At 50.0% G+C, this 20333-nt stretch overlaps 1 protein-coding gene across 1 annotated transcript in view; it reads left to right on the top strand.

Moving 5' to 3' along the window:
* Positions 1-1748: 1748 nt before the first annotated feature.
* The window catches only part of crim1 (cysteine rich transmembrane BMP regulator 1 (chordin-like)), a 221800-nt gene continuing 203215 nt past the window's right edge, over positions 1749-20333 (top strand). The window contains exon 1 of the mRNA XM_056295460.1: positions 1749-1785. Within this exon, the coding sequence (XP_056151435.1) occupies positions 1749-1785 (37 nt within the window). The remainder of the gene's footprint in view (positions 1786-20333) is intronic.

Consider the following 20333-nt stretch of genomic DNA (forward strand, 5'->3'; position numbering starts at 1 on the left):
GCGGAAGAGCGCAGGAAGGGAAGGGTCCGTCAGCAGGAAACGGCTCGAGGGGGGAGAACCGGTGACGCTCGGAACGGACGTTTGACAACAAGGCGGGACGCGCCGCGAAGCCCCCGGGTGTTACACGCGTCGTCGCCAAGCAGGGCCGGAGGAGGGCGGCGCGCTGGGTCGGAGGAGGGCGGCGCGCTGGGTCACAGGCGTCTGTGTAAACACACGGACGGAGGCTGCCGCCGCCGCTGCTCCTGCGCTCCAGGCACAGTCCGGGGAGGAGGCTTAGGGTCCCGCTGAGCCGGAGCAAAGTTTCCGCTGCGTCCACGACGCAGGAAGGTCCGGCCGCGGCCATCGCGCGGAGAGGCGGGGAGAGGTCCCCCGCGAGCACAACTTATATCGGCGAGTTGACGATCGCACGTGTTTTTGATTCGGCACCGTTTTCGCAAGTCGGAAGAACGCAGCCGGCGTCTCCCGAGAGGGTAGCGGCTACGCGAGTGCGGTATTTAGGGGCGTTATAACGCCTCGATTCCAGATCGACATAACATCAAAACATACTGTAGCGAATTCAGGAAGGGGGGGCAACCGCAGGAACTGCCGCAGCCGGGACGCGAACTCGTATCGCCCGCACCGCCGAAGGACAGCGCTAACCGCTCGACCGAGGGATCAGACCCATCAGCCAGCGGCCAACGTGTCTACTTATCCGTCTCAAACCCGTCGTTCCGCTCGGGTCAACGAGGACGAGTGTTCGTGGCCGTTGTGCAGGTGTAGGTAACCGTCACACCTATCGGACCTGTTCGCCACGCTTCGTCCCCTGCTTAGCCGGGCTTCCTGGCGTGCGGCCGGGCGACACAGGGATCAGGGAGAGTACACGCGCGGCTGTATTTCACTGCTATCGCACGTTACTGGCCTCCTCCTCCTGCACCGGACCCCATGCTGCGTCTACCGGAAAATGTTATTTAGCTGAGTTATTGCCTCTTCTGCTGGGAAGACACATCCCCCAGAACCGGGACTAGAAAGCATCTCAGGCATTTCGCCTTAACTGGTACCAGAGTTCCACTTTTGAGCGGTCTTCCCCAGCTGCTGGAAAGGAATCTTTACTGTGGATATTGGGACAAAACAACTCCTTAATAGGACCTACAGATCCTCGTCCGCGGGGATCCCGAACCACGGTCTGTGTTCTGCCGACTGATCTCTTATCTACGGACTTGTCACCTCGGGGTCCGGCAGTGTCACATGTCCCACCTTCTGTGGGGCCTTTTACCTTCTCCAGCGTTCTGTTAAACATGTCGGGATCCAACAGAAACAGGCCTTCGGCCCATTCTGGGTCCTCAGCCAAAGTTTAAGAAACATTGCTCCCGGGCTGCCTTGGGATCATATTTTTGGAACAGATATTTTGGATCATAGCATCTCTCCTTTCTCTCTCTCTCTCTGCGCCTCCTCTCCCCATCATGCCGCTGTCCTCCGCCCTCCCCTCGGTGTCGCCCTTTCGGACGGCGTATCTCGCTCCTCTGTTTCTGTTTTTCTCGTTGCTTTTCACGTCGAGTGTAAACTGACGCTCTCCTCTGCCTGCCCTGCGACCAGTCCAAGTGCGAGGAGCTGCCAGTTGGCGCTTGCAAGGGCTCCGTGGTCCCGGGGATATGCGGGTGCTGCCGTGTGTGCGCCAGGCAGAAGAATGAATCATGCGGGGGGCGTCTATGGCCTGCACGGGACCTGTGACCGTGGGCTGAGATGTGTGATAAGACCGTCGGGGAACGGTGATGGGATCACGCATTTTGAAGTGGGGCGTCTGTGAAGGTGAGTGGAAGCGACGTGCACTTCAAAATGCACACGCACGCACACGCACGCACACACCCCGACAACCTGCATAACTTAGCTGAAGGCCCATTAGACCTGGGTTTGTGGTGGTAACGTACATGAGATGGGGGAAACGTCTGGGCACGTGTGCACGTCCATGCACGGTGTGATTAACATGCAGGGTTAAGGGATGGGGACTGGGCTGTACCACGTGGAGGTGTGTGGAACACAGTCCGTGCAGGCACAGGTACGCCTGGTGTTTGCCTGGACGGTAATAGGTGTCAAACTCCTAAAACTTGTGTTTGAGAGAACAGGGTTTGCCCAGTCTTGGCGTTGCTTGAGCAGCGTGAGATAATCTCTACGCGCTGGAAGCCAATGCTGCTTCCTATTTCCCTGGTCTGGTGTCAGGAATAACACATCAGACTGAACAAACCAGTCTGAATTGTTCCCAGGGTTTACATCACGCCAGGGCTCCTGTGACCTAAGGCAATCATTTTTTATTTAGTAATAATAATATTAAACCAATCTTATATCGTGCTTTTCTAACACTCAAAGTGGCTTACTATGAACGGGGTGAAACAAGACAACGGGTAAACGTAACACAGACGTACAGGGGTGGATGGGAAGGGGGGCTATGAGAGGGAGAAGACATACAGGGGTGGATGGGAAGGGGGGCTACGAGAGGAGAAGACATACAGGGGTGGATGGGAAGGGGGGCTACGAGAGGGAGAAGACATACAGGGGTGGATGGGAAGGGGGGCTACGAGAGGGAGAAGACATACAGGGGTGGATGGGAAGGGGGGCTACGAGAGGGAGAAGACATACAGGGTGGATGGGAAGGGGGGCTACGAGAGGGAGAAGCGGCAGCCACACACGACGCCAGCAGTACTCCCGCACTTAAACACATACAAAAGGACAAGAAACACACAAAACAGCAGCACTGTGGACGCTGATCCTCTGTAGGGGTTTACTATTTAGTGCTTCATATAAACCCATCCCTCCTGGTCAGCTTCTCTTGAGAGCCGTGTAGTTCCTGTCATATGGCCGGACGGCCTGTCCAGGGTGTCTCCCCGCCTGCCGCCCAGTGAGTGCTGGGATAGGCTCCAGCATCCCCGCCAGACTGATGAGTGGTTTAGATGATGGATGGATGACTTTCTAAAAAACTACTGCCATGGCTAATATCGACAAGTGGCTTTTGACACGAGAAGCGAAGCTCAACATGTCCAACGTGCTTCCAGTCTCCTTGAATACGGGCGAAAATTTTTTTGCGTCATCTTCTGAAGGATGGAGGCAGTGGGAAGAAGTGGTTGACTTCACTTGTCTCCACGCTGCCTTCAGAAGGAGGCACAGTTCAGTCCCGGATTTGTGGTAAAACTAGCCGTGGCAGCCGCTTGTCATTCATTAGGGGTCTGCCTTTGGACGGGACCGTAAATAAGTAAGTATGACAAGAAATAAAAATAGTACTGCGGCCACAGAAAACAGCTTGTTCAGCTTGAGGGCAGGATGAGGTGCCTGATCACCAGTTCAGAAACAGTATTGTACCGTGCATGGATAAGTAGACACGTTGGCCGCTGGCTGACAAGTCTGACCTTTTAGTCGAGCGGTTAGCGATGTCTCCCGCGGTGCGGGCGATAAGGGTTCGCGTCCCGGCTGCGGCAGTTCCTGTGGTTGCCCCCACCACCACCCAGGGGCGGATCTACAGGGTGGCAAGGGGTGGCAGCTGCCACCTATGGGACACAGTCTTGCCACCCCATTTATAAATCAGATAATATGTTTTTAAAGTATATTTTATGTACATGCATGGTGAAGGTCAATGAGACCCGCACCAAACTCATCTCAAACAGAAGTCGCCGATTTAGAATCCCCCCTCCCCCTCACAGGGGCGGATCTACAGGGTGGCAAGGGGTGGCAGCTGCCACCTCTGGGACACAGTCTTGCCACCCCATTTATAAATCAGATAATATGTTTTTAAAGTATATTTTATGTACATGCATGGTGAAGGTCAATGAGACCCGCACCAAACTCATCTCAAACAGAAGTCGCCGATTTAGAATCCCCTCCCCCTCACAGGGGCGGATCTACAGGGTGGCAAGGGGTGGCAGCTGTCACCTCTGGGACACAGTCTTGCCACCCCTTTGCCACCCCAGGAAAAAATCTCTAGATCCACTACTGCCACCCCCCCCCTCCGAATTCGCTACATTGGTGTCAGAAGTGGGATGGGGAGACCGCAAGGCCATCGGAAGCATGAAGGAGCTGATATGCTTAGGCGCGGGGACACGCTTCCCGGAGGAGGGGGGGGGGGTAGTAGTGTAACGTGCATGGATAAGTAGACATGTTGGCCGTTGGCTGATGGGTCTGACCCTTCAGTCGAGCGGTTAGCGATGTCTTCCGCGGTGCGGGCGATACGGGTTCGCGTCCCGGCTGTGGCAGTTCCTGTGGGTGCCCCCCCTCCCGAATTCGCTACAGTATGTTTTGATGTTATGTCGATCTGGAATGTTACCTGAATGTCTAGTAGAAAAGAAAAATCAAATTCGTCCATCATTGGCTGAGAACAGGCCATTTTTTCTGCTTACAGTGAGGGATTCAGCTGTCCCTAAATGTGCAGAATTGAATGTAGACACTGCAGTCTGGGATCGAATCCCCTTAAAGGCAAGGCACCACCCCACGACCGTTACTGTTGCCATGATGCTGAAGTAGCTGACGACGATGTTACGTTATCAACGCTTACATTCTATCATTGATATTTACCATGAGCTATGATTTCTAAGTTAATAGGACAAAAACAATGAAAATACACTACTGTTAATGATATGCTTTTCAACTTTGTAACAAAACTAAAAATAACTGCATCAGCTGACTATAAAAACCAGTACCTGACGTGGACAAGACCAAGAAACTGAATGAAGGGTTAGTAATAGCAACATTTTGATAGGTTTAATTGTATTTCAACAAACTAATGTTTCCACACAGACAGTCTTCGTCAGAGTTAATGAGAAACGATGGCTGTCAAACTATTTAAATAACTGCCACCAAACCCATAAAATGCTGTTACTGTGAACCGTGTGCTCTGGACCTTCTCTTTCATTGACATAAAACTCTCGTATGTTGTGTGAAGTTACACCATATAATCGTACTTTACTGAGGATCATCTGCATCCGCTGTCTCGGACCTGCTGGTTTAAAGATGATTTTTCCAGTTCAATTTGGGAATCTTTAAAAAAAGAAAATTCCAAAACGCCATTATCCTAATTAGGGTCGCGGGATATTGGAGCCTATCCCAGCAGTCACTGGGCGGCAGGCGGGGAGACACCCTGGACAGGCCGCCAGGCCATCACAGGGCTAACACATTCACACTTAGGGACAATTTAGTATGCCCGATTCACCTGACCTACATGTCTTTGGACTGTGGGAGGAAACCGGAGCCCCCGGAGGAAACCCACGCAGACACGGGGAGAACATGCAAACTCCACACAGAGGACGACCCGGGACGACCCCCAAGGTTGGGTTACCCCGGGGCTCGAACCCAGGGCCTTCCTGCTGTGAGGCGACCGCGCTTACCACTGTGCCACCGTGCCGCCCTCAAAGCATATATGTCATGTACAAAACTAAACATCCAGAACTCCACTATCATAAATGCAGTCCAAAACTGTCCTGGTTTGTTGCACACACAGGTGATCCCTCTGGGTTTTCATGGCAATCCAACAGAAGTTTCCCCCAAAGAAATTTGTGGCAACCGGAGAAGGGATGTTGTGTTGCCGTAACGCCCGCCGAGGCACATTTGTAATTTGTGATCATGGGGCTGTACAGATAAAATTGACTTGACTCGGTTTTATTTGGAGTTGGTGTACGGTTTCTACAGGTACACCACAAGTGACTGTAAGCCGCCGCTGTAACACTGGTAGCCACTTGTCTTGTCGCTCCATTTCACACAACTCCACTTCAGTGCACTGCGGCTCGTACAAGTGCGGTTGCACATTAGACTCCACCAAAATGTTTTGAAATATGCCTGCATTCATCGTGTCCTCCATTGTTGCATCTCATTTCTGCTTTATGAAAAAGTTTGTGGGTGACTGTGTATCATTATCAACTTTTCCTGGTTGAAGATGGGCTCATTGCTTACTGTGTCTTGTTCTGTGCCTCTGGAGGCATGACCCAGAATCGGGAAGACTAACTGATATTTCTCATTAGTCTTACATCCCTGCCGACAGCGGGTGACTGGCAGGTACATTTTTGACCTGTTCAAAAATGTAATTAGGGAGCACTCCCCAATGACACAGAGCAGCTAGATGGAAATGCTGCCATCATATCATCAGCATTACCAAGGACTTGTATATGGAGACCAAGTTGGAAAAAGGCAAAGTTTCCCTTTAAGTCCCCAATTCATTCACCTTGTGGCACTTAGTCGAGTATTCAGATCAGTAGTGGCCCATGGTAAACCAGCTTCCAAACCCACTCAAGAAAACATGCAAAATCTCGATTTGTACTTGTAAAACCTGAATTAGTGAAGTAGCCTACATTTGCCTTCAGTAAATATTTTGTTCTGTGTTTTGCTTTACGGCTGCTGGGATAGGCTCCAGCATCCCCGTGACCCTGAGAGCAGGATAAGCGGTTAAGATAATGGATGGATGGATGATTTTTTATACTTATATGCCAGTGTTGATCAATCCTTGATTTTATGACCAAGAAAGCATAGAATGTTTGCTGCTCATTGACTTTATCTGAATTTACCCTCATATTTTATTACTGCTGCACCAACTGTATTGGGCAGCACGGTGGCCCAGGGGTTAGCGCCGTCGCCTCACAGCAAGAAGGTCCTGGGTTTGAACCCCGGGGTTGTCCGACCTTGGGGTCATCCCAGGTCGTCCTCTGTGTGGAGTTTGCATGTTCTCCCCGTGTCTGTGGTGGGGTTTCTCCGGGTGCTCCGGTTTCCCCCACCATCAAAAAGACATGCATGTTAGGGTTAGTGCTCCTGTCTGTGACAAACCCAAGACAAACTGGGTTGGTCCCAGGGTTCCTGAGAACGCTGAGTTGGTCCCTGAGTTGGTCCCAGGTTCCTTGGTTACCCCCCCAAATTCGCTACATTGGTGTCAGAAGTGGGATGGTGAGACAGTGAGGCCATCGGAAGCGCGTGCGCCCAGAGGCGTGAAGGAGCTGTTATGATGAAGCGTGGGGATGCGTTTCCCGAAAGGGGGGGGGGGGTAGTGTAACATGCACGGATAAATAGAATCGTTAGCCCTTGGCTAATGGGTCGGACCTTTAGTTGACTGGTTAACATAGTTGCCCATGGTGCGGGAGACCTGGGTTCGCCTCCCGGCTGCCCCTCGAATTCGCTACGCTGGTGTAGCGAATTCGGGTTGCCCACTGCACCTAGCTACACAACTAGGTGCCCACTGCACCTAGTTGTGTAGCTAGGTGATCATAATTTGATCAGATCATAATTTGCCCATGGGGACGAATAAAGTATACCAAAACTAAAATATGTTATTCATTTTTAAATCCATTGCGTCAGTTGTTGGCAGAGTTGGTTTTATTCTCTTTGTGCGTTGTGCCGCAAACAAATTAGATTAAATTCTAAAATTATCTCGAACAAGTGAGGCTGATTGTGCACCAAAAAACTCGTTTCAGAGTTTTTTTGTGTTATAAAAAATCAAATTGTTGGTGGAACATAACAGTTATGTTTGAGTTTAGTGCCCCATCACTAGTTTTCCTCTTGAGATGGTCATAAAGTCAAATTCAGCTTTTGGAATTCACCTTTGACCTTTTCTTGGAACATCTGGCAAAATCAAACATGTTGTCTATGGGTGTTAGTTCACCGTGCTTCTTGAGAACATGACTGGTTCTTCAGGTGCACAGACAGAGATGTCTCTGGCTGCTGTCTACAACATGCAGGTGTCTGTGGTGGAAGTTGAGGGTGTAGCTTGTTAAGACATACGGGTGTCTGTGGTGGAAGTTGAGGGTGTAGCTTGTTAAGACATACGGGTGTCTGCGGTGGAAGTTGAGGGTGTAGCTTGTTAAGACATACGGGTGTCTGCGGTGGAAGCTGAGTGTGTAGCTTGTTAAGACATACGGGTGTCTGTGGTGGAAGTTGAGGGTGTAGCTTGTTAAGACATACGGGTGTCTGTGGTGGAAGTTGAGGGTGTAGCTTGTTAAGACATACGGGTGTCTGTGGTGGAAGCTGAGTGTGTAGCTTGTTAAGACATACGGGTGTCTGTGGTGGAAGCTGAGGGTGTAGCTTGTTAAGACATACGGGTGTCTGTGGTGGAAGTTGAGGGTGTAGCTTGTTAAGACATACGGCTGTCTGTGGTGGAAGTTGAGGGTGTAGCTTGTCAAGACATACGGGTGTCTGTGGTGGAAGTTGAGGGTGTAGCTTGTTAAGACATACGGGTGTCTGTGGTGGAAGCTGAGGGTGTAGCTTGTTAACACATACGGGTGTCTGTGGTGGAAGCTGAGGGTGTAGCTTGTTAAGACATACGGGTGTCTGTGGTGGAAGTTGAGGGTGTAGCTTGTTAAGACATACGGGTGTCTGTGGTGGAAGCTGAGTGTGTAGCTTGTTAAGACATACGGGTGTCTGTGGTGGAAGCTGAGTGTGTAGCTTGTTAAGACATACGGGTGTCTGTGGTGGAAGTTGAGGGTGTAGCTTGTTAAGACATACGGGTGTCTGTGGTAGAAGTTGAGGGTGTAGCTTGTTAAGACATACGGGTGTCTGTGGTGGAAGTTGAGGGTGTAGCTTGTTAAGACATACGGGTGTCTGTGGTGGAAGCTGAGGGTGTAGCTTGTTAAGACATACGGGTGTCTGTGGTGGAAGCTGAGGGTGTAGCTTGTTAAGACATACGGGTGTCTGTGGTGGAAGTTGAGGGTGTAGCTTGTTAAGACATACGGGTGTCTGTGGTGGAAGTTGAGGGTGTAGCTTGTTAAGACATACGGGTGTCTGTGGTGGAAGCTGAGTGTGTAGCTTGTTAAGACATACGGGTGTCTGTGGTGGAAGTTGAGGGTGTAGCTTGTTAAGACATACGGGTGTCTGCGGTGGAAGTTGAGGGTGTAGCTTGTTAAGACATACGGGTGTCTGTGGTGGAAGCTGAGTGTGTAGCTTGTTAAGACATACGGGTGTCTGTGGTGGAAGTTGAGGGTGTAGCTTGTTAAGACATACGGGTGTCTGTGGTGGAAGTTGAGGGTGTAGCTTGTTAAGACATACGGGTGTCTGTGGTGGAAGCTGAGTGTGTAGCTTGTTAAGACATACGGGTGTCTGTGGTGGAAGCTGAGGGTGTAGCTTGTTAAGACATACGGGTGTCTGTGGTGGAAGCTGAGGGTGTAGCTTGTTAAGACATACGGGTGTCTGTGGTGGAAGCTGAGTGTGCCGTTATGCAGCGGCCCTGTTAAGTAGCGCAGTGTGAACTCTGAGCTCACAGGCCGCTTGATAAACACAGTGAAGGAGGGGAGGCCGTTGGATGAGCAAGTGATTATTTGGACTGTTGCCCAGTCTTAGTATGCTAAGCCCACTACGGGGGTGATGCTTGCCTGCCAATGAGACGCGTGTGACGCTTGCTCATTGTTTACCGAGGGCTTGAAGAACCTGCGGGGAAGCCCTACCCCGCTAGCAGGGCAGGTGGAGGTGATTAACACCTAATCGGATCTGAGCTCATTAAAGTCGTCGGCGCCAGGTTGGACGGACACGTCTTGGATCGTGACTCGGTGCTCTGTTGAGCATGCTTCAGTCCCCCAGCAGCTACAGGTGAAGGGCCTCTTGGATAATTTAGCCCCCGCTTCCTGCTTCCCACCTTGTATTGCTTGTTTGGAACGGTGGCTCGGTCCCCTGCCAAAGCCCGCGCTCCTTTATCCCTGCCCACCAGTCCAGAGGGCTGCGTCTGTCCCGGTCCCCCTTGTCAAGAGGACAAGGCAAAACCCACATTTGCCAAATCCACTGGGGAGGTGGGAGATCTGACGGAAACTAGGGAGCCTTTAGAAGCTGGACTGACCCGCTGGCCCCACTGGTCCCCAGATCTTTCGACCACCGTCTAGTTCCTCAGGGGAGCGCTGGCGTGGCGGATCAGACTCATGCGGTTCCTCATCACCAACACCTTGTCACTGAGCGTGAACAAGTCCCGTCTAACCAAGAACTACTCCTTTACTTCTGGTCAACTGAAGAGGTCCTGTTTTTGTAAAGATGTCACCCCCCCTTTTTCTAACATTTGTGCTCGGCCAATTACCCCACTCCTCCGAGCCGTCCCGGGCGCTGCTCCACCCCCTCTGCTGATCCGGGGAGGGCTGCAGACTACCACATGCCGCCTCCCATACATGCCAGCCACTTTTCACCTGACGGTGAGGAGTTTCACCAGGGGGAGGGGGACGTAGCGTGTGGGAGGATCATGCTACCCCCCCCAAAACAGGCACCCCGACCGACTGGAGGAGGCGCTAGTGCAGCCACCAGTACATGCACCCACATCCAGTGCACCCCGGCCAGTTGTCTGTAGGGACGCCCGACCAGGCCGGAGAAGAGGCCCTATTTCTAACTACTAGTCATCTGTTTCACAGGTTATCGAGTAATAACTCGTTATTGATTAGTAACAATGGGTAAAGAGGCCCCACAATGAATCCATTCGAACCCAAAGCATTGTGAAAAATGGAAAAGTGCACCAATGGATGAGTGGCACTTCACCATATGGGCGCATGCTGCCACCCGGTTCGCATGTGTGCAGAGGGTGCTCAGCCACATGGGCTCTTACTCAAGGAGGCGGCAATGAAAAGCCAAACACTCGTACCCGCTTCTGTTGACCGCAGCCCACATCCCTTACCCCTCTGTGCAAAGGAGAGTTCCAGGTCTTTGTGCAGGTATTAGACCGGCAGAGCCCAGGCCAGCAGGGAGGCCTTGGCCTGATTCGGCCTATATTTAACTATTCAGCAGCCAGTTACTTAAAGCAGCATTCTTACAACAACACACATACACACAACAACACGCACACACACTTTATCGCAATACATTATGCTCTGGCTAAAACCTCTAATACCAACACACACACACACACACACACACACATGCACACACACACACACACACACACACACACACACACACACACACACACACACACACACACACACACACAGAGTAGCCATTTGGCAGGAAGTTGGCTTATGGCTGCTTTCTTGCCACCAACAGGAGAGTTGCACTGCCACGGTTGCCTAAGTACACCTGTCAAATGGATGATGGCATCATACATCTGTGTGTGTGTGTGTGTGTATGTGTGTGTGTGTGTGTGTGTGTGTGTGTGTGTGTGTGTGTGTGTGTGTGTGTTTGTCCTTTTTCAATTGCCCTGGGTTTATTGCATCACGTTCCCTGTGGCAGACTCAGGATGGCCTGGCTGTATGCCCTGCTGGCTCTGTCGCTTGCTGTCCCACTAGAAACAAGTTAACACACGGTAGTGTAGCGCTCTTTTCTGTTGCCTACCAACACGGGGATCGCCGGTTCGAATCCCCGTGTTTACCTCCGGCTTTTGTCTGGCATCCCTACAGACAACAATTGGCCGTGTCTGCGGGTGGGAAGCCGGATGTGGGTACGTGTCCCAGTTGCTGCACTAGCGCCTCCTCGGGGCGCTTGTTCGGGGGGGGGGGTAATGGGAGGGAGGGGGGGTAGCGTGATCCTCCCACGCGCTACGTCCCCCCTGGTGAAACTCCTCACTGTCAGGTGAAAAGAAGCGGCTGGTGACTCCACGTGTATGGGAGGAGGCATGTGGTAGTCTTGCAGCCCTCCCCGGATCGGCAGAGTGGGGTAATTGGCCACGTACAGTTGGGGCAAAAAAGGGGGGGAAATCCGAAAAAAAGGAAAGCAATGGTGTGGAAGGCAGAGAAGGTATAAAACGTGGAGGTAGAGATGCTCTTTCAAACGGCGGGTTAATACAGTACCTTGCTTGTGTGTGTGTGTGGGTTGAGTTTTCGGGTAGTCTACAACATTTGAGCGTTGGGGAAACACGTTCCTTGAAAGAGTGACTGAGATTAAATTGCCCCCCCCCCACCCCTCCTGTTTTTCTTCCAATTGTACTTGGCCAACTACCCCACTCCTCCAAGCCGTCCCGGTCGCTGCTCCACCCCCTCTGCCGATCCGGAGAGGGCTGCAGACTACCACATGCCTCCTCCCATACATGTGGAGTCTTTTCACCTGACAGGGAGGAGTTTCGCCAGGGGGGTCGTTGTACGTGGGAGGATTGAGGTGCCCCAACTGTCCAGAGGAGGCGGTAGCGCAGCGACCAGGACACATACCCACATCCGGCTTCCCACCCACAGACACGGCCAATTGTGTCTGTAGGGACGCCCGACCAAGCCGGAGGCAACACGGGGATTCGAACCAGCCACCCCTGTGTTGGTGGGCAATGGAAAAGACCACCATGCCACCCAGACGCCCCTAAAAAGGCTCTAGGTGAAGGTCAGTCAAGTGTTCCTTCTCCAGACAGCCTAATAGCTAGACTGACGTTGGTGTCAGTGTTGTCTGATGTCCAAATGGATCTCCCTGTGGAGTCGCTCCGCTTGCTGGAATGCATAAATGAGGTGGGAACTAAACGCAGGAATTTGTTTAGGCTATTTGATTTTAATACCCATGATGTGAGGGTTTCCTGAGCCGCATGTCAATTGTCTGATTTCACCCTCAACCTTGGAATTGGAGGGGGGGGGGGTTGGTGTTCAGTCGGGTTCAATCCCCTGGTGTCGCCGTGCCAGAGCGAGATACCGAAGCCTTTCCTGCTCCGTGGGAGTCGCAGCAGCCGTCCAGGCCCCGTCTTCAGCAGAGGGCGTAAAGAGAAGTTTCCCTTAAGCAGAATCAATAGAAATCAATAGAAAAAGTTGAGACTACAGCGGGGCGCTCTGCTTCCCGGTGTTCTTCCAACGTCTGTGTGAATCTGCCGCCCCTCTTTCATGGTGTTTTGTCTGCTTTGTAGCGGAATTCCTTTCATGTGGTTTTTGGGTTGCTTTGAAGTGCACGGAATTCTGCATACTCGCTGTGCTGCCAACGAGGAACGATGGGAGAGGTCAGGATGAGGAAAGAAGGGAGAGGTCAGGATGAGGAATGAAGGGCGAGATCAGGATGAGGAACGATGGGAGAGGTCAGGATGAGGAAAGAAGGGAGAGGTCAGGATGAGGAATGAAGGGAGAGATAAGGATGAGGAATGAAGGGGGAGGTCAGGATGAGGAACGAAGGCAGAGGTCAGGATGAGGAAAGAAGGGAGAGGTCAGGATGAGGAACGAAGGGGGAGGTCAGGATGAGGAACGAAGGCAGAGGTCAGGATGAGGAATGAAGGGAGAGATAAGGATGAGGAACGAAGGGGGAGGTCAGGATGAGGAACGAAGGGGGAGGTCAGGATGAGGAACGAAGGGGGAGGTCAGGATGAGGAACGAAGGCAGAGGTCAGGATGAGGAAAGAAGGGAGAGCTAAGGATGAGGAACGAAGGGGGAGGTCAGGATGAGGAACGAAGGCAGAGGTCAGGATGAGGAATGAAGGGAGAGATGAGGATGAGGAACGAAGGGGGAGGTCAGGATGAGGAACGAAGGGAGAGGTCAGGATGAGGAACGAAGGGGGAGGTCAGGATGAGGAACGAAGGGGGAGGTCAGGATGAGGAACAATGGGAGAGGTCAGGATGAGGAAAGAAGGGAGAGGTCAGGATGAGGAACAATGGGAGAGCTCAGGATGAGGAACGATGGGAGAGGTCAGGATGAGGAAAGAAGGGAGAGGTCAGGATGAGGAACGAAAGGGGAGTTCAGGATGAGGAACCATGGGAGAGGTCAGGATGAGGAAAGAAGGGAGAGCTCAGGATGAGATGACTGTTTTCCTACTTGTCTGTGTATCCGTCTGTACACGACTGTCGGACCACGGATGGAGGATAATAAAGCAGAAGTTAAAGCAGCTGCTGTGGTGGATTAATGGATGTTTGAGTCTAATACATCACCGCCAGCTTCATTATCAGAGCTCGGCATTTTATTTTTCATTTAGTTGAGATGAAGTGAACATTGCAGGATGTCCCTTTCCACATCTATCAGAACTGTCAAAGTACCCAAGATCTATTTCTGCATTTGATAATTACAAATGCCTTTTGTTGAATGGGCTAATCTGAGGAACCCAACAGTTTAATGGCTGCATAAGATGTAGTATTGTGGTGGTGAGTTGGTGTTTTCTGGCAGAAGTGGTTGTTCCTAAAATGTTGACTCCTAGCATTGGACTTCCTTTAGGGCACCTTTAAGGCATTTTTCTGATGTTGTCGTGAGGAGTGCGGGGAGGCGTGGTGCCGGATTGGCTGGGTGAGCTTGGTCTGCTTCATCTGGTGGGCCTGGGGACTGCGGCCCCTGCCTTGTGCTGCGCCCGAGAAGGAAGCGGCGGCGGCAGTCTGGCGGGACACAGAGGCGGGGCGGGCTGAGCTAGCTGCTGCATGCAGACCGGCGGTTCCGGCTGTCGTCCTGGCTGGCATTCATTCCCTTGGACAGTGATTTTTTTTTGTTTTGTTTAGTTTGGACATGTGTGTTCTTGTGGTTTCTGGGTGTGTTGTTGTCTTTGTGTTGTACTGCTGTGGGTTGGAGGAAAAGGTGTTTCGTTTCATTTCATGTACGTAAGTGCATGAAGTGAAATGACAAAGTGTTCCTGGTTCCTAGAAGTGTTAAGAATTGACCAGTAAACTAAATAATTAGGATTTCCCTGCAGTTAACCAACTTTGTCAGTCTGTCTTTACGTCCATCCATCCTCCAAACCACTTATCCTGCTCGGCGTGGTCTTCCAAATGGTTCAGGACTTTGGAATAAGTGGATTCAGTTAGCTACAGAAAATAATGCAGCAGCTGCGGTCCCAGTGTGCGCTGTGTTGTGATTGCTCTTTCTACATGCCTTGAACTGTAATATGTTGCTGGACATTCGGGGGGGGGGCTGTTGCCCAAACTAGGGTTAATATGGTGGCCCAGTGGTTAGCGCTGTCACCTCACAGCAAGAAGGTCCTGGGTTCGAACCCCGGGGTTGTCCAACCTTGTTCTCTGTGTGGAGTTTACATGTTCTCCCCGTGTCTGTGGTGGGTTGTCTCCGGGTGCTCCGGTTTCCCCCACCACCAAAAAGAAACATTTATGTTAGGGTTAATACTCCTGTCTGTGCCCCTGAGCAAGGCAATGGGAAGAGAACTGGAGCTGGTCCCCGGGTGCAGCATGAAGGCGGCCTCCCACCGCTCCTAGCTACACAGATCACAGTCCCCAAGGGGACTAATAAAGGAAACTTACTTTAAAACTTAAGTTAACTTAAGTAATTAATATCAGTGATTTGGGAACCAGCCCCAAATTTCCAAAGTTGTAAGTAGATGGAATGAGAAATTATAATGTTTGCTGTCATTGTTTGTTGTTGTCAGTACATCTGTTTTGTTATTTAATGCTGAGATTTCTTATCCGGAAATATGTCAAACTGGTATGGTGATTTTTTTTTCTGTTGTTTTTTGTTTTGCTGTCTAGATCTGATAATAGCTTGGTGAGTACATACGATTAGCCAACAGTCTGTAGTTAGTACATCAGCAGTAAGTTTCTGTGAGTAGTTAGCTGTTTGCCTGGAATGACTACGTTAACTCAGAAGTAATATTAAGCTTTGCAACGGACAGGAAGATGGTTTACCGCTCAGAAGTCCCTCGCTGAGGGCTTGGTTCTGGAGACACGTTTTGTCAAGTCAGAAGATACCTTCTCCTCAGGTGGCCCTGGCGGCTCAGCCACATAGGGTCTGACTGTAATGTCCAGGATCTGATTATGGCTTATGACCTTTATTGTGTCGTCATCTCCTGTCTGCCGCCAACCACCGGAGCGGTGGCTCATTGTGCTCAGGCTCCACGTCTTGGACTGAAGACCTGAAGGAAAAGCAGAGTCCTGTTAGATTGCTCAAAAGTTGCACTGACAAATGATTAACTAATATGGTAATTACTCGGGAGCTACAGCTAACTATGGGAGAATGTTTTGCGTAAAGACATTTGGGTATCTAGACCAAAACAAGATTAACCTGACGTTGATGTGAAATTGTAGAAAGCAAATGGCTATTTGTTTTTCTACTTCCGGCGTGGGAAGACGGCGGTGCGAATTCACATTTTGCGGCGGCCTCACCCAGCACCGTCCGTGCGGCGTCTTTGTCCACGTCTGTGTCTAAGTTTTGTCTTCGTTTGATGGCTGGGAGAGATGGGCAGGCTAAGCTAATGCTTCGTCCGGTGGGCCCGGGGACCACGGCCCCTGCCCGGAGCTGTGCCCGAGGAGGAAATGCCAAGGGCGGTCTAACTGGATGCGGAAACGGGGCAGGCTAAGCTAACTGCTAGCCCATGCAGACCGGCAGTTCCAACAGTCATCCTGGCTGTTAGTTTGGGTATGTGTGTTAGTTTGGACATATGTGTTAGTTTTGACATATGTGTTAGTTTGGGTATGTGTGTTCCTGTAGTTTGTGGATGTGTGTTTGTCTTTGTGTTTTGCTGCTGTGGGCTGGGGGGAAACGGCGTTTCGTTTCGTTCCCGCTCCGCGGGTGTAATGGTCAGGTGTTCCTGGTTCCTTTTAAGAAATAACCGTCCGGTTAGTCACATTAAGTGCAGTCAAATTTTAATGAAAACCATCTCGAGGCAATCCAGATTTTCTAGTTTCTAGACTAATTTTCTAGAACAATTCTTGGGCAGTTCTGTTAATTGCTAATGTGGCACACCGCCTAACAGTGGGCGTGGACTGCCTTTCCCTCAGCAGTTGGGGGACTTGTCCATGGGGAAAGATGGACAGGGTTTCATATGTTTACTTTGGTTTTTATTTGTGCCAGTGAGCGTTATCTCCTGCAGCATCCCAGTGTGTCTTGCGGCTCGTCAAACTTGTAAGTAAACGCAGAGTGGCTTGATTTACTCCGTCTTTGAGATGTGGAAGCCTGTCGTTAGCTAATGGTGGGGAAATAAAAGATTATCTCAGTTATTTTCCCCACTGACCCCCAAACTAAGCCTGCTCTGTTAGCAAAGGTAATGGATTGGATTGGTATTGGTACTTGGTATTCGGTATCGGCCGATTCTTTATCGGCCGATACCGAATACCAAGTATCGGCCGATTCTTTATCGGCCGATACTTAAAGAATCGGCGTCGACGGTTAAAACATTATTATTATTATTATTAATAATAATACCCATTATTTTATGGTCTTAGTGAGACCGGCTAACCCTGTCCGCCCTGTTTTGGACTCCTGTAGCCGTCGCAGGGGTGGGCAGTCCTATCCAGAACGGGCCGGTGTGGGTGCAGGTTTTTGTTCCAACCAAGCAGTCGCACGCCTGATCCCACTGATCCACCAGTAGAGTCTTCGCTGGGGAACTTGATTAGGAGACACAGGTGTGTAACTGCTCGGTTGGAACAAAGACCTGCACCCACAACGGCCCTTTCCGGATAAGCTTGCCCACCCTCGGGAGCAACGGCCGTGAGACAGGCGCAATGACTTTAACCCGTTTGGGTAGATCAGATAAACAATAATAGGACTTCAACACAAAGTTGGGTCAGAATGCACCATGAGAATGAAATGAGTGTCGGCCTTTTCTACTGACGTTCTCTGGGAAGCCTCCTCCTCCTCCTCCTCCTCATGAGTGACATTAAGTTGCCGTTACGATGGGCTTCACATTTTCTACATGGAGGTCGTTTTGATGAAATAAAATGGTTCATTTTTTTTACGACTGCAGAAGATCAGCATGGGGCTTGACCTGCTTGCTCAGCCAGTAGCCTGCATAGTGCTGCCAGTAAGGTTCCTACAGTATTACACAATAGTGGCTGATCTCAGACCAGTGTAATGACGATTGGTTGATTAGGATTGCTAAAAGGCTGCCATAGTGATTTGGGGGGGGGGCGTGCTGTTTGTTGGAATGGATAAGAAACAACATTCAACTTCTTTGGGATGCTACGGGGGGCTTTGACAACCCTTGGGTGTGCTGCGAGCGTTCCCTCACCATCATGCAAGGCTTGCTGTCATGCAAAGTGGGAATTCTGGGAACAGCAATGCCACTAAAGGGCAGACTAGGAGATGTTTTGCTGGATTTAATTTGAATTACGCCCCTCAGTCCCTGATATTACACTACATGAAGTGGGCAACAGTTTGTAGCTAGCCATTTGGATCATGCATGTGTTACTTTGTCGCCTGCAGCTTTGGCCAGAACATGGCTGCTAGCTGTGGTAGTTTTGACCGCTTAGCCCGCCTGTTTTCCCAGCATTCACAACGATATTCTGGCCCAGTGTTTGAGGTGACAGTGGTTAGTTAGTTAGTTTATGTTTTATTCAGTCACCCACAATTAACAAATGTTTACAATACAAACAATTTAGTCAATACAGTGACTGAACAGGCACAGGCAGAAGCATAATGCTTATATTTAAGCCTGTCCTCTAGGACAAATGAAGCTACCCATCAACAGTTTTTACAAGACCAAATAAAGTTACAGAGTCTGTAGAAAAAAATAATAAAACAAAACCATAAAAAAACACAAAAAACCTTTACAAAATCATGGACACTTGTAGCCCTCGAAAATTGCTGTACAAACCGTCCTTTTGATGATCTGAAATGTGCTACACCTTCTTAAATCAATATCAGCACCGTTCCATATTGAAACACCTAAAACAGCACCAACATTTGCAGACATCTCTGAAATCATACTTTGTCTCTTGAGATGAGAAGAACCTTTGTATGGTGACTGGGAGTAGATTTGATTTAGCTCTATACATTATTTGCATTGTTTTGTAATATACCAGATCATTAAATTTCATAACATGCGATTTCATAAACAGTGGGTCAGTATGTTCATAGTAGCCAACCTTATTAATAAGTCTTATGGCTCGTTTTTGTAAGAGAACTATTGCATTAACAGTTGTTTTATACGTTGATCCCCAGACTTCAACACAGTATGATATATAAGGAAGTATGAGTGAGCAGTAATTAATATGCAAAGCCTTATAATTTAATATGTTTCTTGATTTGTACAGAATTGCTATTGACTTAGAAATCTTTCCTTCATATATTGGACATGCTGTTTCCATGTTAATTTATGGTCAATGACCACCCCTAGCAATTTAATCTCGGTCACTCTTTCAATTTCAGCATCACATATTTTTAATTTAATATCCTTGTCAATTTCTTTTCGATTAGTGCTGTCACCTCACAGCAAGAAGGTCCTGGGTTCGAATCCTGGGGTTGTCCAACCTTGGGGGTCATGCCAGGTCCTTTCTGTGTGGAGTTTGCACGTTCTCCCCATGTCCGCAGTGGGTTTTCTCCGGGCGCTCTGGTTTCCCCCACTGTCAAAAAGACATGCATGTTAGAGTTCATACCGTGCCCCTGACCGAGGCCATTGGATAAAGATCTGCAGTTGGTCCCCGGGTGCAGCGTGGAGGCGGCAGCCCACTGCTTCCTCCTAGCCACACAGACCACAGCTAGGATGGGTTAAATGCAGAGCGTGGTTTCCCTGCCGGGGATCAATAGAGCATCTCAAAATCCATTATCCGAACCACTTGTCCTGCTCGTGCTAACCCAACTGCTTGACAAACTCTACATGTTGTCTTTGTTTTCTCCAAAGAGCCATTATGTGGGCTTCTTAGACTGCAACTTCCAGCCTGCAAGGCCGCCCCCTTTTCCCCATTAAGCTTGCGAGGTGCGTGTGCTTGACACTTCTCATCTAGTGGGGCGAAAACCAAAACGACACGTTGTGCTGATGCTACGTGGTGATTTATTGCCTCGTTTTTTTGCCGTGCTCAACATGTTAACGTGATTGTAGAGAAGACATGTTAACTCAGAAATGAATGAGTAGTCCGTTTGGCAACCCTAAAAACCTGGCTAAGAAGAACTTCAGTTGTTCCATCCATTCAAGGCCTTCTACTACTAGTAGTAGTAGTAGTAGTAGTAGTAGTAGGAGTAGTGGTAGTAGTAGTAGTAGGAGTAGTGGTAGTAGTAGTAGTAGTAGTAGTAGTAGGAGTAGTGGTAGTAGTAGTAGGAGTAGTAGTAGTAGTAGTGGTAGTAGTAGTAGTAGTAGTAGTAGTAGTAGTAGTAGTAGTAGTAGTAGAAGGTGGTGTCATGAAATGGTGAGAAAGTCAAAGTGGCCTCACTTCCACGGAGCTCCAGAGTCTGTGTGCGCTCACTATGGAGGGTCAGAACGGGTGCTCCCAGCAAAGGAATTCCTTTACTGGGAGCATAATTACATAATAACAGTATTGCTTATTCGTATTGGGGGGAGGGGGGAGGGGGGGTTTCTTAGTTTTGCACCACACGATCAATTTTGTGCTGCTGGGGTCGGTGAGACTGTTACACCAAAAAATCAAACATAAAACAACGACGCTTGGAAGTGCTTTGGATTTTTCCTGTAGTTGCTCACATTTTGAGTATCCAAACATCAAGTCCCCCCCCTCCCCCCTTTTCTCCCCAATTCTATCTGGCCAATTACCCCACTCCTCCGAGCCATGCCGGTCTCTGCTCCACCCCCTCTCCTCCCATACATGTGGAGTCACCAGCCGCTTCTTTTCACCTGACAGTGAGGAGTTTCGCCAGGGGGATGTAGCACATGGGAGGATCATGCTATTCGCCCCG

This window comes from Lampris incognitus, chromosome 16, assembly GCF_029633865.1.
Source record: "Lampris incognitus isolate fLamInc1 chromosome 16, fLamInc1.hap2, whole genome shotgun sequence".
NCBI classification, from domain to species: domain Eukaryota; kingdom Metazoa; phylum Chordata; class Actinopteri; order Lampriformes; family Lampridae; genus Lampris; species Lampris incognitus.